A 25,137-nucleotide genomic window follows, 5' to 3' on the forward strand; every position below is an offset into this window, starting at 1 on the left:
GAGGGTTCACATGATAAAATTCCGATAATTCATGTCATTGATATATGATAGGATGCCAAATAAGCGGCCTTATACATAACATAAATCGAATTTTAACTTCTGTCTGTCAAATCGTCGAGCGATCTGTCAACTCTTCTTCTTTTTCGTCGCAGACGGGAAGACGGCAACTGTCAAATCCTCTTCTCTTTCGTCTGTCTCTTCCTGTAGTATATAGTGTGTAGTCAAAAAATAGACATAGCGTCGTGCCAAAAAGACATTATGACGTATCATCGTTCTTCTTCTGTCCGTCTGTCAATTGTCGTAATATACAGGGTGTAATTAGAAAGTCAAAACAATTCGTGTAATATACAGGGTAGTTGCGAGGTATCGCTGAAAAGGATATCAAACATGGTGGCCAGTTAAAGAATCAACAGGCAGATAGAGCCGAAATGGCTTGACGTGCAGCGACGTGTGAGGTACCACAGGAAATATAACGAAATGTCGGTTATAGGGAAAATAAAATTCGGTTAAATGATTCGTTCACTTTATTAAAGTATTACGAATAGATCAAAAGATTTACAATTTTTCCATTAACCCGTATCGCTGAACTTAATGGCTTCTCTAGAAAGACAGTAGGTATAGAGAATCATGGAAACCTTCAAAAATGTCCAGATTAATCAAATGTGTTAAGGACTATTATTAATATGTTACTATAATCTATGATCGTCGTGACGTTTTTGAAGATAATTCCTTTTGATTTTTTGTAAAATGTACAATATATACAGTATAAATGTAAAAGATGTTGAGAATAAAGTACATGGAAAAAATATATATTAGGAGATATACAAGAAAGTTGCTTTTTCAAACACAAAAATACTTTTGATTTTATGTGTAAACTTTTGAATTATCAATCCATTGAGTAGATTACGAATAATAAATAAGTATACACAAGCCTATTTGTCATCTATGGTCATTAAAAAAATATAGTACAGTAAAATAGCGCGAAGTACCATGTTTTCTGTATTTTTAAAATGTAAATAATATTTTTAAAATTGAATAAAGTAATTATATTAATTATTTATAATTTATGTTTTAAATAAATTATAATATATTCAAATAATTCAATGAATTATTAAATTTGATCCTAACGCCACCTGCCAACCTACTAACAAAGCATACATTGTTTACTTCTGACAGATCTGTCAAATTCAGAAGAAATATTAAATTAATATTGCGTCTGAATTTATTTATTACATAAACTAAATCAGATGTTTAAAAATAATAATTATTATTATATAAGGAATTACACTCGCGATCATAAAATCCGGAACACCTTATAAATTTCAAGCTTCTTGAATATTTTTGCTTCTGGTGCAGTAATAACTTTTTTTTTAGGGTAATATATTTTTTATTTGTCATCAATGTTTGTTTTGAAAGAAGAACGCAGAAGAAGAAAGAAGGTTTTCTATTGTTTTTATTGAAAAAGCAGAAAACAAACCAAATTGTTGATAAAACAGACATACGAAAAAAAGGGAAATACAGAACGTGGTAAAAGATCAGTGAAATTTCAATGACTAATATCATGTATTGGCTCCCCTTGCTCTGATAACCTCTTGCAGACAACGGGGCATACTTAAAATTTTTCATGTTGTGGTATGTTATTCCATTCTCTCACTAACAGATCCTTAAGCTTCTGTGCGTTATTAGGAGGAGGTGTATGGGTTAGAATACGGTTTTTTTAAATCATCCCAGAAATGTTCGATGAGATTCAGCTGGCCATTGTAACCTCGTAATTCCAACCTGTTCTAAGTATTGCATACTGATCCTGGCAACATGCGGTCGCGCGTTTTTCTGCATAAAAACGAAGTCTTCTCAAGCCCTGGCGTGGTGGACATAACATGTTCTTCCAGAATCTCCGTAATGTACCTTCGTGCCGTTAATTACCTATTTCCGATGAAGTGTAATTCTGTGCGGAAGTCGAAGATGCACCTCCCCAAACCATGAGCGTGCTTTCACCAAATAGTATTTTTGGAGCAATGCAAGCTTGTGAAAATAGTTCGCAGGTTCTCCTGCAAACTCTTACACGTCCATTGGATCCAGTTGGGCAGAAGCAGAATTCATCTGAGAATAACACTTTGCTCCAATCGTACATTTCTTCAATGCGCGTATTGTCGAGCGGTCCTGTAGCCATTACCCGAGAAGATAGTCCAAAAGAACGAAGACTTCTCTTGACTGTTGCAATGCCAACATTTCGATTTTGTACTTCCTGTAGACGATTTTAATGCATAATCGCAGTTCAGGCCCGGTTTCGTGAAGCTTGAAACACAAGGAAACGGTCATCTAGTGCCGCGGTCGTTTCTGCTTTGTCCAGAGTTCGATCATCTGGTTAGCAAACCTGTCATAAAAGCGTTAAAGCACTCGTTGAAGCGTAGAAAGGCTTACGCCAACAGCTTCTTGCGACTTGCCGTTGAGTGTGAACGTCTTCCACAAGCGCAACAATTCGTGCCGTTTCAACAACAGCCAAAGACATTTTTGGCAAAAAATAAACAATAATAAACACTAATAATGGCACTAATAAACACTAATGGTGAAAATAATAAACGTTTGTTCATTGCGTTTGAACAGAAAGTCGAAGCACAAATAAGACATTTATAACAAGCAGCAGTTACAGGTACTGTTCGTTTTGGGAAGTGTGACTTCTCCGCGAAATCAGCACTATTGGAATTCTTTGTTAGAAAGGAAACCGTTAAGCGGACAACAATTCTCAGAAACATGCATTAGTTTGTATTTGTGTTATTATTATGTACGATAAAGCTCGTTAAAAATGAAATATCGGTGGTTTTTAAGGTGACCCGGATTTTATGATCGCGAGTGTATTAATAATTAATAATAATTAAAATTTTCAAAGGAAACCACAGAAAGTATAATAAATAAAAAAATATCTGCCAGGAAATGACAAAAAAATATTTATTAAGAAACATGTAATCAACATCCACTTACGAGTATGTAAGAAGCGTGTAAAATTTATTTATCTGCAAAGACACTAATTTCTAAAAATGATCATCGAAAAAAATAATTACGCAATGCGTGACAAAGAAGAAAATCATTTCTAATATGTGGTAAAAACTACCATATCTAAACAAATTATGATAAAAACTATTTATTACTTTTATATTGGCACAGATAAAAAATTATTCATACAGAGTTAGATGTAACTTTTACAACCTGAACCTTTTCTGTTACATTTTATTTAAAATTTAATTTTATTTTACAAAACCTAATTTTAATAATTATAATCTTTAGATTTTAATAGATAGGTAGTATAAAGATAGAAAAAATATATTTTATTAAAGCAGTTCATGATGTAAAATTGTATTTTGCAGTTAATTTATCATTCGAATCTTTGAACCTCTCAATGAAATCTCTGAAAAAGAATATAATTGCTTTTCTTATTGGTTAAAAAAGGACCTAAAAATATGTGCAAAAGTACTTCTGCTTTATAAACCATAAGTACCATAAACACACAACCAATCTCATACGAAAGCATCTGTTATTTCTTATTGTTTTAAGTGAATTAAAAAAAAAACAAGATAAGAAGTCAAACAACATTTATTTTAAAGCAATTTATGTTTATTGTTTTAGTAATTAGTGTAACTACCCCTAGCCCTAATGCAAGCTTCAATGTAGATGGGCATGCTCCTAAATACATTGTCAACATTCTGTTTTGGTAGGTTGTTCCATTCTTCCATAGCAGCTCGCACGAGCTAAGCAGCTTTGTGGATTATGCCAGCGAGCTCCAATTCTTCTTCTAAACATATTCCACAAATACTCTAAAGAGTTAAGGTTAGGTGAGCAAGCAGCCTACTTCTCTGCTAGGAACTGGAGGTGTATTTTCACGCAAGAAAAGTAAATTTTCTCTCGTTGCAGCTACACAGAGCCTAACTAGAAGTTCTAGAACCAATTCAACATACCTGCGGCTGTTAAAGTTGGTTGGATGGAAATGGAAAAAGAAGTTTTTTATCCATCATAATGACTCCCCAGAAGATGACATTTCTTTCTTTATATCTGTATACAGATCTGGCAGTTTCCGTTCTTGCTTGTCTTCCTCACCGTCTAAGTAAACGAGTTCTTCCGTCATATGATTTTACACAAATCCTAGTTTCGTCTGAAAATAGCACATTTTTTCCAATGGCCAAGTTTTGATTTTGAAGACACCAATTTAGGCGATCAATCATGTGTTTTCTGAATTACTCGGAATCCTGTAACTGTCTTCTGCTGTATGGTTCTTAGCATAAAATCTATTTCTCTTATTGTTTTAACTGAATCACTTATACCTGTAGTTTGCAAAAGCTAACTTTGAAACTGCGAGTGAAAAATTGTTATCTTTTTTCTAACCAATTGGACTTTTTGGATACTTTGCCTTATCTATTTTTAAACGGTCCCAAGTCCTGATACCTGCCATATATTTTTGACACAACGCCCTGTGTTATGCCTACCACTGCAGCTATGTCCATTTAAGACATTCCTTGCTCAACAAGATCCCATTTCCCATTCCCGTAACCTAAGTAACAAATAAGAAGGTCACGTGGTGGACAAACCCGGCCTATTAGAAAGAAATACAAGGACTGCTTTGCGTCATTTTTTTCTGTCACATTAACTTCAACTGTCGCACTAACCTCAAATATTACGAGGTATAAGGGGCCTTTACGAATTTAATTCTACATATTAACCAAAAACAACATAAAATTCGAAGTAGGTACTTTGTGATTTTAGTATTTAAAAAAACTTGTAAAGACTTCGCATTAACAACAAATTAGTTGTTTTATTATTCGTAATCTTACTCCTACTCTTACATATATTTTTTAAAAAAGACGACATGTATCTCCAATTGTTTCCTTAAAGGTATAGTATAATATATCTGAACTTATAAACTACAGTGTATATATCAGAATTTGTAACTTTTGATAAAATATAACTAGATTTTCACTCACTTTAACAAGAGTTCTTTTAGAAAAAATAACAGAATGTACATTTAATATATACAATACTTCTCACGATCGTCCCCTAAGTTGAGTTTTAAATACTAAACAACTTCCTAACTTTTCGTGTAAAGACACTGGTCAGAGTATTGAAGATATGCGATATCCAGGAATTTTAAAGATTCTATCTGGTTAATAAGTTGATTCTACTTAAGTTTTTGCATTGAAAAATTTAAAAATAATATTTACAGCATTTAAATTGTTGTATTGTTACCAAAAATCGATTCAAACTGCGCAGAAGCAGCAATAAAAAAGTTTTCTTCTACAATAGTTTCATTTTACTACTTTTGTTTTAAGTAACAGGGCATGACTACCAGGAAAATAAACCATTCCACTTATTAGAACAAAAGACTTGGTAAATTATGGTGTTGACCTATTTTCTTAAAATATTTCTTCATAGAATTCCATCGAAATAGTTGTTCGGCACTGCGTATTCTTGTCTAATCGCGAATGTTTTTGAGCCGTGACATGTTTCCTTTCAATGTCTCTGCGACTTGATTTCACCTTTCATGATAGGTGTAGGATTCTGTACCGATCTCATCTAAGAATATGCCCTAGGTATAAAACTTTTCTTATTGAAATATTTTTCAATAACTTACGAACGTCGTTTGTTCTATTTAGCACAATTTCGTTATTGTATATTCATGTATCCAGGGTATTCGGAGTATTATTATATGCAACCACATCTTAAACGCCTCTAGACGATTGATCGTGCCTAATCTCGGTGTCATAGAGCAACACTGACCAAATATAGGGCCAAATCATATCAGGGCTTTCAAAATTTAATTAAAGCTATTGTATAAACAACTAGGCAAGAAATCGCTTACTCATTAAAAAAAAAAACTATTACAGTTAAGGAAGACAATCTTAAGAGATATGTGAAAAGTGAAATGTCTTCATGGCGAGTTTGAGCGAAGATTCCAAGACTTCAAGGTTATCGAACAACACTTTGACATTTTTAACAGTGTCGTCAACGTATCTGATTATTAATCAGTTCACTATTGTTTTTTACTCCAAAGTCTATATTTTGCAAAGCCTGTTTGAAAATTATATCGGAGTAGATATTAAGCATATAATGTATCCCTGTCTGACGCCTCTTTGAGTAATTCGTCGGTAAATCTTCCATTGCCTTGCATGACTGTTTTCTGTTTTGAATACTCCTCCTCCCCTCCTCTATCCTTTATCATTCGTAAGGATGTGGTAACGTTATGGTATCATTCTTCTCTCTCCTGGGCACGGTGTGCTGCCTCAGACAGAGAGTAACCGGTAGCGCACTTTATTTGGTCTGACCATGCCTTCAACCACCAACCTCTTCATGCCTTCCATTCGTCTGGTAATGTGTCCAAAGTACCTCAATATATTTTGGTTGATGATTGTGGTAAACCTAGTATTGATGTCGAGTTCTGTCAATATTGAGACATTTGTGCGATGTGCTGTCCAGGGTATGCGCATCATTCTACGATATACCCACGTTTCAAAGGCTACTATACGTCGTGAGTCGGACTTTTTAATGGTCCAAGTTTCTGATGCATAGGTAGCGATAGGAAAGATAAGCGTCCGTACTAGGCGCAGTTTCGTGTTCCTGGTTATGTCCGATGATACAAATACAGACGATGATCAAAATTGTTCAAGTTTTCCGATTCAACTAACTTTTTTTATTATTTCTTTTCTTCTTCACTATCTAATAATAAGTTTTAATCATTTTTCGGAGTACCTATTTCACTACAATGTAAACCAATCAACAAACAAATAAAAAAATTCACAGTTAGGTATCAAATATCATATACAATATGTTCAGCTTAGCTGTTTGTTGTAAACATATCTAGTATGTGGAAACAAAACCAGAAAACAGCAGATATGTAATATACGTAATGTAATATATTTTAAATATTAGTTTATTACTACGTAACTATCTACTATAATTGTATTATATTTATAATATTTGTGCTTTTTGACCGCAACTGTAAGTCTCTCACTTTAAAATTCCTGAAAGATCTCTAAAATCCATTGTACCAAAAAAGAGCTACTACTACACACTAGAAGTATTTACAAATAAAAGGCGAGATCATTTGATCGCGCCTTGTAAGAGCTTTCCTTTGGGTGGAATTGGAGAGCTGGTGGCGCTTCTAGAGACTCTGGGCGGTTCAGGTACCGTCAGCTTTGATTCCGCCGACTTCCACGTTGGGGGAGAGCAGTTGCTGATGCAGTTGTCGTTTCTGTTTAGCGAGTGAATGGGAATGCGATAAATGCGAAGAGGCTTCACTTCGGGAGACGCTAAAAAAATCAAAGATACATTAGTAGTTTACTAATTATTGTTACATGATAACAAATTTTCACAGTCTATTAATCATTTTCAACAATACAATAATATAATTTTTAAAAAGAACCTGAAATTAGATTTTACGTATCACCTACAGTTTTCCTACAATATGACACTGGTTTATTGTACATTATAATAATTTGAAAAAGACAAAATACCAAAATAAATTAAAATGATACATTATTATAATAATACCATTATCTAATTCTTATTTTGTAATGGTATAGATCTGTATAATCATTTCAGGAGTGAAAGCTTTTGTATTTTTTCCTCTTTTTTCTGTAAAACTTCTCGAGTAGCTTTTTCTCCTATGTGAGGCACTCTGTTGTTCCCGATAAAGTGACCAACAGAAATCATCCATCATGTTGGTGTTCCAACGTCCCTAGTATCGTATCTACTTCACCTTGATAACCCAGTGGAATCGTTCGCCTTGTTCTTCACTGATATCACCCATATTTTTAGGGAAAAAGTCTAGGTGGATATAAAAAAAATTGATTTTAAGGCTCATTAGACATCCCAAATCTTGAAACTTAACTAATCTAATAAATTATCTACTATGTACTCGTAGTTAGGGCCTTTCATATTACCTAAAAACTTGGTTACAACTTTTTTGAATGCAATCCAAGCTTCTTTTTCCTTAGTAGTCATCTTGCTTTCAATTTGGATTTTAATAGCTGGGGAAACTTTCCACTCAAGTACTTGAAATATTCTTAATCTTTAGGCAGGGCCTTAACAAACAGTTTCATTAAGTCTAACTTGATGTATAGAGGTGAAAGGAGGATCTTTTTTTTGGATCTAATAAAGTTTTGCACAAAATGTTCTTCTCGCCAGGTGTTAAAACATTTATTATATACCATTGTTTTATGGACCAGTGTTCATCTCTTGCTCCACTGTTCCATTTACAAATAAAAGATGGAAATTTTGTAAATCTCTTTTGTTGACCAAGTAGCATGCAAATAACTTTCAAATCTCCACAGATCATCCAATTGTGAGCTGAATAGCTGATTTTCTGTAAAATTGTGTTAAGATTTTCATATGTCTCTTTCATATGGCCTGAATGAATGGCGTTTCTTCAATAGAAAGTGAAGCATAAGTGTGCAAGAGGACAGCTTTTAAACTTGTGTTTGAAGTCTATAAAAAGTCTTCAATCATTCTTATTATAATCAATATTAAACTTATTTATTAGACCACCAATATCATGACAGTAGACGAAATTCCCTTCCTGCCTAAAAACTAAGCAAACTGTTGATCTCTGTACCTGTATTTGTAAAAAGATATACCAACAAATTCTTTTATTTTAATCTTGATCCAAGCAATTCTGATTGGTCCTTTGTTAAATCCAAATCTCTTACTAAGTCATCTAACTCAGCTTGTGTAAACAACTGTGGTTAAAAATTTGAAGGACACTGAAATTCATCATCACTTCCTGGACCACTTGCATTAGATTTTGATTCACTAGAATTTAAAATATCATTATTACGTAGAGAAGGCTCAGGTACTGGCAGTTCAGGTTTATTCTCTACCAGACGGATAGCAGACGGGAGGTTAGGATAAATAATGACTGTCTTATTTTTGGAGTTATATCCAGAAACATCGACAGTACAAAAATAACAATCATTTCTTCTTTTTCTTTTTATATAGACATGACTCTGTCTGTTTTCCAATGTGCCTCTAGTAAGTTGTCGTTCCATAGTTTTCGTGGTCTTCCTACTGATCTTCTTTCTATTGGGGAACCGTCTCTTGCCGTCTTTACTACTCTGTTTATTGAAATTTGGCTTATATGATCGTTCTATTCTACTCTTCTATTTCTTACCCAATACTGCCTGGGGTGATTGCGGGGTGGATTAAGTAGCTCTGCGATTACCACAGCCGGTCCCAAGCTCGGATAAAATGTAGAGAGTGATTAGCAAAGGTTAGCAAACTAGCAATCGTAAAAACGAATACTGGTCAAAGAAAAATGAACAATAATTTGAAAGATTTTTTTTCTTTCTTCGACCACTTCCTTAAATTCTCAACACAAACATAACATACATTGTGAGGAACCCAATCTTTGTCTTGGTCACCAATTTTCACACCAAAATATGCAAAATACACCTTTTTTACAAATTCAGTAATGTTTCTCCGATGTTTTTTTAATAAAAAAATCACGACATATGTAACAAAATGTATTTGAACAGTTTTAACAACTGCGAATTGCTATACTTCAAAGCGTCTGAGTCAAACACTAAAAATTAAGGTTATGTATATTAGAATAAAGTAACTATACAGCTGTTAATGAAGAGGAAGAAAAAAAGAGTTATAAATGTTAAATTGTGAAAGAATGGTGCGTGATACAGTATTTTTAATACGATTTTCGGACTAAGCACACTAAAATACATAATATAGAGGTAATTTCATTCCACATAAAATTGTAACCAAAGAGCGTCGACTATGGCAAATTAGCAAAAATCACCGATCGAGAGTATAAAAGGAAGATAAACCGATTACATATTAATTATTATTAATATTTTTTATTAATCAATATAATTTTAAATATTATGTAGTTTGTAGTATTATAAGCTTATTTCAAAACAAAGATTTTTTTTTTGGAAAATCGAAGCGTGACAGATATTTCTGGCGCTGCAACCATAGGATTTTTGTACAGAAATATCATAGTTTCCTGGTAAACTAAGTTGTTTGACGAAATCCAAAAGAATAGTGGAAGAATGAAAATTATGTACTTGAATTCAGTCGCGATCATCCTTTAAGATATTTTCCTTTATTTCCATAAGTTATGAGCATTATTTAAATCAAATTTTATGTTTATATGGGATTGTAAGGAAGCCAAAATTGTAATTGTGATAATTCTTTGCAATAGTTCATTTCAGATAGACTCAGAGGAAAAATCTAAGACATTGAAACCTGCATATCAAACTGGATATTCTATTGTATGATAAAGTCCAAATTTGTAAGTATTTAAAAATTCGCTCTAAAAAACATTAAGAACCCTATACCAACAGTACTAGGGCAAAAACTGCCCAAACTTACACGATGTACAACGATCAAATAGTTATGCTATCTTTAGCCAAATGTTGTAACCGTTTTAAAAGTGAATCCTTTACAATTCATGCAAATTGTAATTCTTAATAAATATTTAAATTAATGTTAATCCCCCCATCAATCCCTCAAGCAGGAAACATCTGAATTACCTCTCAAGAATCCAACTGTAGTTCATAGTAGTTCCGATTTTGGCCTCACAAAATCCGAGCGCTGGTTACCTTCCCGCAATTCCTTTCTCTTTTTCGTTCTGAACGTCCAGCATACAAGACGAATTTTTTTTTGAGTGGTCTTTTGATGAGACCCTTAGCGGGAGCACTAATAGCTGCCAGAACTTTGTTGGCTCGATGTTACCTTAATAGTTATGGATTTATGGTATGATTTATGGTATGTGTTTTGAAGCCAGAATGTATAATTGGCCGCCATTCCATGGCACCCTTAATAATTCGCCGGATTACCGTTATTTAATATAAGTGCCGTTTGTGGAATATCCCGTTTGCTTAGCCGCCCCCATCCTATAGATTTTTATGGTGGATATATATTTCTGTTTCCAATACATTCAACTTTCAGAAATCTTATCCTGAGTACCTAGTTGGTAAAAATTATATCCTTTCTACAGGCCACACTGCCAACAATCCAACAATTTGGATAATTCAGGTTGTACCAATTTTATATTTCTTTTATTGAACAGTGAAGATTATCTATGAACTAAATAACAGTGATATGATTTTGATTGAAATTTGGGATAAAATATGATTTGGTTTTCATATAAAGTATTTCTTATTCATAATTTAATACCAAGATACAGAATGTTTATTTTTCTAGCTATATGATACAATTATAATTTAAGTTTCATACAAGCACTTCACATTTGTAATTTAATATATAAATACAGAATGTTTTCTTTTGCAATATGGTGCAATTTTCCTAGAATCTTTTATTAACTTTTTGTTCGTTATAAAATAATAAAAGTTAGCTTTGTTTTAAAATTTTCATTTTACTTCTCCGTCTGAGCCCGTTTCCTTACGAGGAAACTTATTATTAAATTATTAAGGATGACGCTTAAGTTCATTTTAATTTTAAAGATAAAACAAACAGATTTTATTTGGGTTTTGAAAGAACTACACCCAAATCTCTATTGACACGAGCGAGGGGTCTAGAAACATTATGTAGGTAATACTGTACAGGTGATCTTAGAAGCTTGTACCTTTAGAATCTTTTTGATAAATCAGTATATTCTCATTTTAGTAAAGAGTTTGCCTACAAGGTCTTTCAAGATGTTATTACTTTAGAAAAAAGTCTTCGGATCGTGCATTGAAAGTTAATTCTTGACTCGAGTGTCAAAGCTGTCAATCACATTTGACAATCAAACAAATTGTCAACGAATGCTACTAATATTTAACCAGAACACTACATTATCGCCTTAAATCTCGGTACTACGATTTCTTAAAGATACATGGTTATGTTATTAAATATGATCTGATTGTACTGTAACATATTTTATATTCAAACATATTGTTTATTGTAATCTTAGTCGAGCACGTTCATCTTAAATAAAAAAATATTTACTTACCATTGGGACTAGCAGGTGGTGAATGCTTCTGTAAATCCTGCTGTTTGATTTCAACGAATAATCTATCTGTTTTGTTCGGAAAAAACTCTGGAGCGGTAGTAGCAAAGAATATATCGTTTTTCGAAGCGATTAGTTGTAGTTTGGGCATTGTCATTGTGTGTATCAAGTTTCCGTTGACGATTAATCGAATTTCCATGGTGTTTTGTGTAAAAGCGATCACGTAAGGAAAAGCACATACTGAAATAGAATTATGATATAAGTTTAGGGTGTGTAAATTAAGTTAAGCTATATAATTGGGATAATAATATTAATATTCGAAACTTAGCTAAAACCAAAAGATTCTGATACTTTATATTATACAGGTCGATGCTCTCTTTACAGATTTTTCTCTTTCGGAATTTATGAAACTTTTTGTGTTACATATCTGGATATTTTTGTCTCTAACATTAAATTTTTATGCTTATAAATGTCCTAATTAATCTTTCAAGAAATACTCTCATAAAAAATTTTAATTGAAAAAATTGAACTTGCTTGGACAAACTTATTTTATTTGGAGATTTTAACTCTGTCGATATCTCTTTATCTAAAAATAATGGAATAAGAATTGACAGAAGAATTTATTACAAATTCAACTCTTTTTAAAACAAAAATATTGCTCTGTTGGTGATAAAAATGACACCTCTTGTACATGCCGCCAACCACAGAACATGGAACACCTGCTCCATTGCAGCCAATGTCCTTTTCCATGCACAATAAACGACCTGTAGAAGGTTAATACCAAGGCAATAAACTTTGCTCGATTCTGGGCCGAACATTTGCAATAATCACGCTTGGAAACGAAAAAGTAAAAAGTAAGACTACCAAAAAGTCAACACTTAAACCTCATCAAGTGTTTGTGGAATGATATGGGAAGGCAAGTAAGAGCTCTAGAATCAGCACCAGCAGACTTAAATGAAACGACATTATATCTAAGTAATGTTTGAAAAATATAGGAAACACTTTGGCTCAATTTTTTGTTATCAGATGATCTGCCAAATCTGGAAAGAGGAGCAAGTACCAACTCTCTGGAAAGAAAGTGTTATTATACATATATACAAAAAAAAAAGTGATAAAATGTACTGCACAAATTATTGCATCAGATTTACGCGCTTTAAATATTGAACAAGCAGAGGAACTAATGATGGAGCCTTGCAAGTAAAGGCTGATTGTTAAGTCAGCGTAGACCCATACCAGGTTGTAGTGCTAGAAAGAAGAAAAAGAAGAAGGAAGACTTACACTAGGTGAAGATAAGTTGGTGGAACCAAATTAACCAAGACCAAATATAAATAATTTTAAGTACGCCCACGAGATGTCACGATATTATTAGGCTAGAGGCTTAGACAAGGAAAGAGAGGGGAGGCGTAATCGTATGAAATTTTAATATATGAAATCGTAATTTCCTTAGTATTTTCTTTGATCGTTAAGCCGCTCAATATTGCGCCTGAAATAAACATTCACTTAGATCGCTGAGAAGGTTTTGCGGGGAAGAGAATTACATCAGTGTTTCAGTAAATTGAAGTTGAAATCCGTAGATCTTCTGAAAATTCAATAGACCTGGTAACCCTTCGAGAGGTTGGTAGTAATGGGCAACGTACAGGCAGCAAAACATGGCGGTCACATCAAAATTGGCTTTACTTTTCGAAAGTTTATTAAATGAGCGTTACCTGTCCTCTCTCTTTTCTTATCTAAGGCTAGAGGTAAAAATAACCTTCATTCGAAAGGATTTTTTTGTTAATTAAATTTTTTTAACGTATTTATATTTGTTTTTCAATATAATGCTCTCTTCAGAAAAGCTAAAAGAATTCTCTTATATGAGAAAATATGGGCCCTTTATTTTTGTACTAAATGATATTTTTAAAATTTGAAAAAATATGCAGTAATTTTGAGGCGCAGTGTAGTTTTTATGGAATCCAGTGTGGAATGAAAAATACGTATAGAATATTTTCAACATTTTACTAACCACGAATTGATGCATAAGAGACACTTGTTAAAATATGTAGTCGTAAAAACATATTTTGTTTTTTTTTAATCACTAAAGTACTGCCTATACAATTTTGAATAGTGAATAAAAACACTTTATATTTTTTAAAACCCATTTAGCTGTCATGTGTAACTGAAAAGTGCAAAAAGCGTGCGGAATCTGTTCATTATTTTCATCAGCAGCTGCATTTCGCTAAATTAAATGTTTACATTCTAGCGCATACTTTTCCAGCAACAAAAGAAACAAGTAATCTGGAAAATGTTTACGGTTTTTCCACGTACATAGCAAATAACAGTAGAAGTAATTTAAAACTTCAAAAATGAATAGTAAATTGAAAAGTTTTTTATGTAACGTACTTACCTATATCAGACGGAACAGAATTCCAGTGAAAGTCGAAATTTGAGCTAGACGCTGTTTCTTCATTAATTTTCTGGAAATGGCATGTATCTGAAATTTCATTTTTAGATAAGTATGTCAAATATTTGTTTTATAATTATTGTAATATTTATTTTAACTAATAAACTGAGTGTTAGACAATTAAAAACAAACCATTAATGCATATAACGGAAATGAGAATTCGTAGATGAATAAGTGAGCTAACAAAAAAGAACAAAATTAAAGAATGAGGATATTAATGAAAGTCTAAAGGTGACATCAATAAATGCCAAATAAAAAAGTATGGATAGATGGTAAAGGCATGTTCAGGACATATAGAAACATATTAATATTTACAGATACCCTTTATAGGAGTAAAGATAAAGATAATGTATATACAGGATGTTTTAAAAAAAGGTAACCCCGTCTCTAGGGTAGGTAAAAAACTGAAAAATAATTGGGGTTTGCTTAGTAAAAAATTTTTGTAACGCCATCCGTTTTCAAGATACAGGGCGTTGAAAAAAAAAAATTTACGCATTTTTTACGATTTTGCCGAAACTACTGGCAACATTGTAATGCAATTTTATACGAATATGTTTTGGAAGCTGATACATCCCATGAATTTGTTTTTATATCTGATTCTCATAGAGGGCGCTAGTTACACGGATCGTACTAAGTATTAGTCAATATAACTTGTTTAAGAGTATAATTATTACTATTAGTCAAAATTTCAAGTAAACTTAAATATTATTCAATTTTACACGAAAAAGGTACTCTTGGTAAAACTCGATACTGTGTACCGTTTTCGGAATATTTTGATTTGAAAATTATGAAGTAATAATTGATGCTGGTATAAAATAGTTAGTAATTAAACAAAACTCACAAGAAGTAAATTAAATTAATGACTAAGAACACAAAATAAATTTCAATTACAGTAAGTGTTCAAAATGCCCTCCGTTTTCGCGAATACACAAGTCTATTCTTTTTTCTAAAGATTTCATTAACCTTCTAAACGGTAGGGGATCAGCTATGATGTCATTAAATTGACGTTAAATTCTTTCTTCCAATTCTTGGCGTGCATTTACCTCTGTAGCATAGACTTTTTCCTTAATATACGACCAAACTGCGTAGTCCAAAGGGTTAAAATCGCACGACCGAGGAGGCCAATGAATCGGAGCTTCTGCACCTCTACCAATCCATCGATTCGGAAAATGATTACTCAACCAATTACGACACCTTCTATCAAAGTGTGGTGGAGCTCCATCGTGCTTAAAAAATAAAGATCTTCGCTCGTTTAGCGTTAAATCTTCTAATATCTCGAATAAGGAATTGTTTAAAAAATCAAGATACATATCACTATTTAAATTTCCAGGTAGAATATGATAACCTATTAATTTGTTACCTAAAGTTGCTGTCCAAACATTAACTTTAAATGAGTGTTGGTAATGTGATACCCTTTTGACTCGTGAATTCTCATCACACCAGTAGTGTGCATTATGGGAGTTAAACATACCTTGTCGCGGTAAGGTGGCCTCGTCCGTAAAAAGAATGCATTTAAAAAAATTTGGATTGTGGGCTGTCCTTTGTTGCAATGATTCTGGCAAGAGCTCTTGGACTTGTCTGTAATGATAAGGATGTAATTGCTGTTCTTTCAGTATCCGCCAAGTACTTGAAGAAGAAGTATTTGTTTGTATTGCTATATTCCTTACGCTAACTGTTGGATCTTGATCAAGTAAATTTAAAATATTATTTTCTTTATTAATTGTTCTTGTTGTTCTTGGTCTTCCAGAATTTATTTTATTTGGTCTCACATTCCCAGTTTCTCGACAACGTCGTTCAACGGTTCTAAATGTTTTTTTACTTGGTAAGTTTCTTCTAGGAAACTTTTCTGCATAACGTGTCACAGCTGCACTAGAACATCCTAAACATTCGCCTAAGGTTAATAACATGTCAGTGTATTCAACATTTGAGTACATTTTGATTTGATTTTACAAATAACAAGGTTCCAAAACTCTAATTATTGTTAATTTATCATCATAACAATCAATAAATGTCAGATTTCCATGGCACACTTGGAGAAAATAGAGGTATACCTATTAGAACTTTATCATTACTACCAGCATCAATTATTACTTCATAATATTCAAACAAAATATTCCGAAAACGGTACACAGTATCAAGTTTTACCAAGAGTACCTTTTTCGTGTAAAATTGAATAATGTTTAAGTTTACTTGAAATTTTGATTAATAATTATACTCTTAAAAAAGTTATATTGACTAATACTTAGTACGATCCGTGTAACTAGCCCCCTCAATGGGAATCAGATATAAAAACAAATTCATGGGATGTATCAGCGTCCAAAACATATTCGTATAAAATTTCATTACAATGTTGCCAGTAGTTTCGGCAAAATCGTAAAAAATGCGTAAATTTTTTTTTTCTTCAACGCCCTGTATCTTGGAAACGGATGGCGTTACAAAAATTTTTTACTAAGCAAACCCCAATTATTTTTCAGTTTTTTACCTAGCCTAGAGACATGGTTACCTTTTTTTGAAACACCCTGTATATATATATATATATATATATATATATATATATATATATATATATATATATATATATATATATATATATATATATATAATGTAGATAATAATAATGCAACCGAGAGAACTAAAATAATGGATTTTAAATAAATTAACAACACTTACGGTTATAGCACAACAGCAGCTGAATTTCCTGATCCTCGTACAGATCTAAGGCAGCTACAAGATTGGCTTTAGCACTTTCCACAGTATGCAGATGTTGTGCTAGACCTGTCCTTCCATTCACTATATCCCAATGATTCTTGTATCCCACACAAACTAGTGTATCACCATGCGAAGGGGAACTGGGGCTCCACCCGCTGTCCAAAATGGTTACCATTGTAGGTGTTTCATTTAAGTTCAATTCCTAAAGAAATAAACAAATATATAGCTTAGGTTGACACACAATAGGCAACGAATAGGCAACAAACGTCTACTCATTAACATACAAAAAAATTCCTTCTAGATCAGAATCTAAATACTAAATAATATGAACTGCGTTCCAAAATTATGAAAACCAAATTGCGTTTAGCAATATTTTGTTCTCGTTTTTGTTCCGATCATAAAATAATTCTTATAAGCAGAAACACAAAGCAACATAAATATAGTCTTGGATGCATTTGTTGTGTCGTCAGATCAAAAATAAACCAATAAATAACTTAATAATGTCGGCTTTTACCCATAAGAACGTAAATCCTTCCACAGTATCAGTATCGCTCGATGGACACCACGCAGTCCACGCTGCAGAATGTTTCCACTGGTACATTTGTAGTTTCTTTCCTATCACGGCACACATTCTCAGTTTGGATCCACCTGCAACAATATTCATAAAAAAAGTATGTGTGTAAGTTTATTGGCCCTCACTATATCATAATCAGTGTCTCATTACTAAAATTACAATGTGAATAACTAAAATAATAGCTTTTATAGAGATATAAAAGAGAACACGTTGTAGAAAAACTACTGATAGTGTAATGTTGGTTAGTAGATTTATAAGCTAAGTAAGGCATCTTTTTATGCGGATTATTTTTATTCGATTTGATATATATATATATATATATATATATATATTTATATATATATATATATATATATATATATATATATATACACGTATATATAGGTATATATAAAGGGATTTCCGAACTTTAACAGTAGTTGGTAGCGGCTATGTTGCTTAAGTTACATCTGTCAAATTGGCTGTTAAAAAACGTTACCGTAGGTACCTGTCAATATTTGCGAGTGTATTAAATATCAACTAACACGGTTATTTGTAACCATACGACAAATTACTAATACTTTTTAGTTAAATTTTAATTACTCGAAAACGAGGAAAATAAATAAACTGAAATTTAATTGTTATCTTCAATATTCCGATAGCGACTCCGGTCTGAATATTGTTCTTGATTAATTTAGCACCGCTAACCCTCTGCAACTATCAAATATCTACCCGCAACCAGGAACGCAACGATTTTGTCGCCGCGTAGTAAACAGAATATTCCTGTTGTTTACGATTCCAGTCTCTAATAGAGATGGACTACACTAGATGCGGATTCACTGATTTGTTCAGCGAAAGTTTATCACCAGCAAAAAAAGATAATCTATATTCTAACTTAACTCCAGTAAATGATCATTTTTTTAGTAGAATTTTCGGAATTTGCTTGATAATTTGGATTTAGGTTCCTCACCATCTACTTCACTTATGAACTACAGCCTGGGGTTGCTTTTACTTGGGGGTAAAAGCCACCCCTCTCGAGGGTAAGAGGACATACGTTTAAAATAAGCCCGGAAATACTAACTTTTATTCTATAGAGATTTTTCACCAAATCAATACTGTTTTGAGTTATTTGCGAGTGAAAATGTTAATGCAGGTGAAACCAACGGCACACGTCCAAAAGTAAAGTGGAGGGTAAGTAGAACCTACATCTAAATTTTCATTTCATTTCATTTTCATTTCTCGTCATTTACTGGCCTACTTTTCACTTTCTGTGACAACAGTATTAAGAGTAATATGTATATTCGAGGTAAGATTAAAAGTAATCGTTGGTAATATAAGTTTATTATATTTTTTAACAAACACTCTGCGAAATATTTTTGGACAGTGTAAAATTGTTAACAATTGTAGTAACAATTCCGATGATCACCGAAGAATCAAATCGTTATTTTTCGAATAGGCACCAACAATAATTTCTTCTTCTTCTTAGAGTGCCATATCCCTACGGAACGTCGGCGACTACCATGCTTATAATATTTTTATACTGATCTCGGTCTTGCGCTACGTGTAGCAATTGGTCTGCTGTCAAACCTGTCCACTGCCGCAAATTCCTCAACCAAGAGAGTTTCTTCCGTCCTATCCATTTCTTTCCTTCGATTTTACCGTTGAGAATTAGCCGAAGGAACTCATATCTTGGTCCTCTGATTATATGTCCAAGATATTCTAGTTTACGCCTCTTAATAATATTTAATAGAGTTCGTTGATGTCCCATTCTTCGAAGAACTTCTTCGTTTCTGGTTCTGCTAGTCCACGGAATTTTTAGTATCCTTCGATACAACCACATCTCAAACGCCTCGATTTTATTCATGATATCGGCGTTTAAAGTCCAAGTTTCACATCCATACAAAAGTACAGACCACACGTAACATCTTGTAAACTTTTCACGGATTTCCAAATTTAATGAGTTATTGGATAATAGAGGCTTGAATTTTTGAAATGAGTTTCTTGCCTGTTCAATTCTACATCGAATTTCGAAGGATGGATCTAGATTTTGGGTAATCCAACATCCAAGTTATTTGAATCTCTGAACTATCTGCAGCGGTTGTTGGTTTAATATCAGTTGGGTTGCGCCGATATCCACTTTACTGGTCACCATGTATTTAGTTTTATCAATATTTATCGACAGTCCCCAATTTGTGCATTCCATGTCAACTCTATTGATTAGCTCCTGCAGATCGTCGATGTTTTCAGCTAGAATCACAGTATCGTCGGCGTACCGTATATTGTTAATTATTTCTCCTCCTATGATAATTCCTTTTTGATCTTTTAAAGCTTCCCTAAATAGATTCTCAGAATACACGTTAAAGAGGGTGGGAGATAGTATACAGCCTTGTCTTACGCCTCGTTCAATACTGATTGGCTTTGATTCTCTGTTGTTGGTATTAATAATGGCTGTTTGGTTCCAGTAAAGTTTGGCAATAAGTTTGATGTCTTTCTCATCTAGTTGGATGCTCTGCAAGGCAGTAATTAGTCTGGTATGCTGAACGCGATCAAATGCCTTTTCAAAATCAATGAAGCACATATATACGGGTTTTCTTACCTACCAACATCGTTGAAGGAGTGTTTGCATAGAAAATAGTTACAATTAAAGAAATTAGTTTACAATAGAAAACAATAATTTAGTTACTTTAAATAATTAGAGATTCATGCTTCATTTATTTTTGATTTTATCACATCTCTAACATGACTCTACTGCCTAACGTCAGGCGCGATAGTTGTTTCCCATTAGGCAGTAATTGAATTTGTCTAAAGATGAATGGAAACGGAATTCGGTTTAATAGTAATCTCATCAATGTTTAATATACTAGGTGTTTAAGATGTATTGTAATCATTAAGGATGTTAAAATAGACATAAAACCTATATGTTAAGAAACAAATTTTATTGCTTTTCGACTGTAGTTTATTTCACAACAACTAAAAATTTGTTGGTACCGGAAATAAATTTCTGATAACAAAAAACCGGTGAAAGTCACATACTTACACCTAATTGGACGTGAATGTCTGAAGCTACTTGGAATACTACTTAGGTTACTTAAAACGTGTTTGAACGAAGAGAAGAATTGTACATCTTTTTAGTATATAAGAAAGTAAAAAGATCCGAAAAACTATAGAGAAATAGTAACAATACCGATCATTGGTTTGAAAGTTTGGTAAGTTTAAACTATTGCGAACATTTACAAATTAAAAATCGGCTTATAAAAATTAATTGTACGAAATCGAAAAAGAAACCCATGTTATTTTGATAGATCTGGGAAAAGCATACGATAATGTGTTACTTTAGCAACTGTAATGAATCCAGTATATTTAAAATTAACTCTGCAAGAATTTTTCCATTTTCCCAACATATAAGAAAGGAACAATATCAGGAAAAATTACAGAAAAAGTATTAATACTCAATAAAGATAGATATCCAGCTTAATAAAGAGCCTAGAAACAGAGGTCGAATACAAAAAAAAACACAATAATTAGCAGGATTCAGGGATGGACGATCAATTACACTGCCCAACAATGTAATTAATTACTGAAATATTGTGGACCAACAATGACAGAACAATTACCGACATTAATTAATAAAATTATAAAACACAATAAAATACCGGAAGAATGAAGAACGAGAGAACTTAAATATGTTATCCATCTTCTGTATAATAGAGAAGTTCCCCTAAATATTATAAAAACTATCGAAAACATCTATCAAAACAAAATGGAAGTCAGAATAGATGGAAAATTTATAGAACCTATAAAAATAGGGATTCATTGAGCCCCATGCTCTTCAATTTGATCATAGATGAAATCATCAAAAGCGTTAACAAAGAAAGTGGATACAGAATGGGAAACATTAGAAAGGAAAGAGAAGTGAAGACATTAGAAAAAATTGTAACGTACAGTGTATAAATAATTGGACAAAAATAAAAAAAAAAGAGTGGAATATTGACATATTGAGTGGAACAGTGTATATTTTGAAAAAGGTAGGTGATAGATAACATTCCATTTTGAGACTCTTAGTTGTGTGAAATTTTTTTGTCTTATACCTTTACCTAAACATCATGTCAGCAGAATCACCATTGTAGCAGGTTGAATTTCTTTATTACCTCCCAGTATTTTTGTTAACTTCCTCTTGGGATTATTAATTTTTATCGCTTCAAATACGTATAAGTAATTGTATTTAAAATACCTTTTTCGTAATAAATTATGTTTGGGACTATAGTATTTCATAAAAAGATACGTTTTCTTTTAAACCACTCCATTCAAGTATTAATTACTATTTAAATGGGAATAAACCACAATTAAAGGTTAAAATACGTTTATTGACGTTTCAATTTCCACTTCGGAAATCGTTCTCAAAATACAAACATTAGTAAATTAAACAAATTTTGTTTTTTATTACTTAGTGAAAAATTCTATTTTGTCCAAAACCAAACCTAACAATGAACAAGAAAGGACAAGGAATTGCATTTATAAAATTCCTTGTGAATGCGATCAGTTTTATTTAGGTGAAACATTAAAGGCCATTAAATGTTAGAATAAGTGAACATCAATCCTATATTAAAAATAGAGAATTTGATAGATCTCAAATATGTAAACACGCATGAGATAATGAACATAGGGTTCAATGGAATGATTCAAATATAGTCCTAAAAGAAACGGATGGTAAAAAGAGAAAAATCAAAGAAGCGGCTCTAATTATGCTAAATGAGACCAATTGTGTCGCGAATTCCTCGGCAGAATGTAGTAGGATCTGGTTACCCATATTGAAAGAGGAAGTTATTAAAAGGAAAATATTAGTATTGGTAAGTCAGTAACATATAGACAATACATCATTTATGTTTTTTAAATAACAAACATATAAAATCGGAATTTGGTGTTTATTGAAGGTAAACTAAATGCACGATCAAATACTTACCATGTCGGGATAGTATTATGAGGTTTTTTCTCCTGGTTTTTTCCCTCATAATTTACTATGGAATCACTAACAGGAGAATTTTACTGTCATCATGGCATGTATTTATCTTTTTAAAGACGAATTACATGTTATGATCTTTTCTGACAGATATTCTCAAGTTAAAGTTGATTTCATGTAATCGAATGATCTATCTTATAAGTAAAGTCGTCCCAGAAACGCAACTTAACAATATTGGCAATATTATTTTAAAGCCGTCTACTTTAAAATGTATAATGTATGTCTGAATTGTCAATATAGATGAGTCAGATAAAATTAAATTATTAGAAGAATTTTTCACTAAGTAACAAAAAACAAAATTTGTTTAATTTACTAATGTTTGTATTTTGAGAACGATTTCCGAAGTGGAAATTGAAACGTCAATAAACGTATTTTAACCTTTAATTGTGGCTTATTCCCATTTAAATAGTAATTAACTTAAAATGCCACAAGAAAATAGCTTCAGAACAATTCAAGTATTAATTATACACAATCGCTCTCAAAATGTTATTGGTTTTTTAGTTAAAAGTGTTTTAAACGCGTATTATTTTTTCATGGGAACAAATATTTCAAACCAAAGTACACACCCCCTATCCAAAAATTAATTAGCTTAGGTCTAATTCATAAAAAGCCACTATCTGATGTTAGTTCTCAGTTGCCAGTTATTATTTGTATCAATATGCATTCAAAGGTGCATATTAGTAGTTTAGTTATAATCGAGAAACTTACAATTTTGTGGTAAATCGTTCACTGTTCGTTTTTAATTACAGTCCATCTAATTTATTTACCGTTGCACGTCATTATCATTGACAGAGATCAAAGTTGACATAGTTGCCAAAGTATAAAAAAATCTTGAATCCATTTTAAATCAAATACGTCACATAATTATTGCAAAAGTGGATTATACAACAAAACAAATTAATATTTAATGTAAATAAATAGAAACAAAACAAGAGTTAAAAAATGATCTTGTTAAAAACAATTTGAGCCGCGTCTATGCGTCGTATAAAGATGTAAAATGGAATACTCAAACAAAAACAACACTTGTTCATTACTTATTAACATTACTCAACACCGCAACTGTCATATAAGTGTTACCAATTTATGCCAAAATATCACCTTCGTTCGGTTACAGTTACAGTGTGTTCCGAACAAATTTTCTTCATAAAAACGCATTATAATGCATTTATACAAATTAAATGAAACATATTTTTGTGTATTTCTTTAAGTTAACATTAATAGAAATCTTTAAATATTATTTCTACGCGTATATAATAAAATGTGTCTAGTGGTTGTAATGCCAGTGTACTCGGCAAAGTGATTTTTAAAAAAGAACACACCTACCGCCTAAATATTTCGTGTTGGTATCATGTGACCTCACGGGCTATGACGCGGATGACGTGTAACAATAAGTAAATTAGATGAAGTATAATTACAATAGTAAGAGTTCCTTTTTTTGTTTATTTATAGAGTCCGACTAACAATTCAATTTTGTTTGCCGCTTCATTCACAGAATTATTTTATAATATCTGATTTCTTCCGACTGGGTTAACGACCCTTGGGGTATAATGTAATTAACCAACTGTTACTTTGGATTCTAACATCTGTTTTTCTCCAGACCTATGGCTCTAATTTCGAATGTTAACAAACTATTATGTGAGTGCAATATTTTATATTGATAATGTTTTTTGCTGTTAGGAACAGTAACTTTTATAATTTTTTGTTGAGAGTTTATGTTTAGTTTTTTTGATTATGTTAACAGTATAATTTTGCAAGATTAATTTTAGAATAAAACCAAACAGTGGCCAACAAAATTCATTCAGATTGCAGTCAAATATTTATTTAAATATAATTTTCTTGTTGAGATATTAAGAGCGTATTCGCAAAATCGGGCCAATGCTTTTTAAATGTATTCATTTTTTTTAATCCTGAGCGAATTAATAAATATTTTAAAAAATTTAAACGCAGAATGAAAGATTATATTATTATCAAGGGCCGAAAGTCCCTTAGAATAAACAAAAAGTTTCTTTTGAATCAGCTATTTGAAATTAAAAATCACACTTAATTTTCTCTTCCTTTTCACCCCTGTAACTTACTAAAATAAGCATTATAGAAGTTTTCAGGGACTTTCGGCCCTCGGTAATAATGTATTCTTTCATTCTGCATTTAAATTTTTCAAAAATAATTATTAGTTTTTTCAGAATTCGAAAAAAATGAATGCCTTTAAAAAGGATTAGCCCAAAATTTTGCGCCTACACTCTTAAAGTTTTGATATAAGTACGTAATTTCCGTATTGAGTTTATTATTTAAATTATATAAATGACTGCATGTGTTTTAAAATATAAGATTATTGATGACAATATATGTCATTATCTGTTTTTTATTAAAATGTATTTGTTAATAAAAATTTTGAGTAATAATAATAGTATATTACTTTATGAGGCGGAGAAGCATGACTTTTCTTGACGCGCCTGATATTACGCGCCGAACGAAGT

At 32.1% G+C, this 25,137-nt stretch overlaps 1 protein-coding gene across 5 annotated transcripts in view; it reads right to left on the reverse strand.

Annotated features, from left to right (window-relative positions):
• Positions 1-523: 523 nt before the first annotated feature.
• Positions 524-25,137, reverse strand: part of LOC140439213 (GTPase-activating Rap/Ran-GAP domain-like protein 3) — a 685,378-nt gene continuing 660,764 nt past the window's right edge. For all 5 annotated transcript variants that reach the window (XM_072528978.1, XM_072528977.1, XM_072528979.1 and 2 more), the window contains 5 exons: positions 17,608-17,741; positions 17,055-17,295; positions 14,328-14,414; positions 11,948-12,184; positions 524-7,292 (listed from right to left, as the gene is read on the reverse strand). In XM_072528978.1, coding sequence (XP_072385079.1) covers positions 7,084-7,292; positions 11,948-12,184; positions 14,328-14,414; positions 17,055-17,295; positions 17,608-17,741 — 908 coding nt within the window. In that variant the 3' untranslated portion in view covers positions 524-7,083. The remainder of the gene's footprint in view (positions 7,293-11,947; positions 12,185-14,327; positions 14,415-17,054; positions 17,296-17,607; positions 17,742-25,137) is intronic.

This window comes from Diabrotica undecimpunctata, chromosome 4, assembly GCF_040954645.1.
Source record: "Diabrotica undecimpunctata isolate CICGRU chromosome 4, icDiaUnde3, whole genome shotgun sequence".
Classification (NCBI taxonomy): Eukaryota; Metazoa; Arthropoda; class Insecta; order Coleoptera; family Chrysomelidae; genus Diabrotica; species Diabrotica undecimpunctata.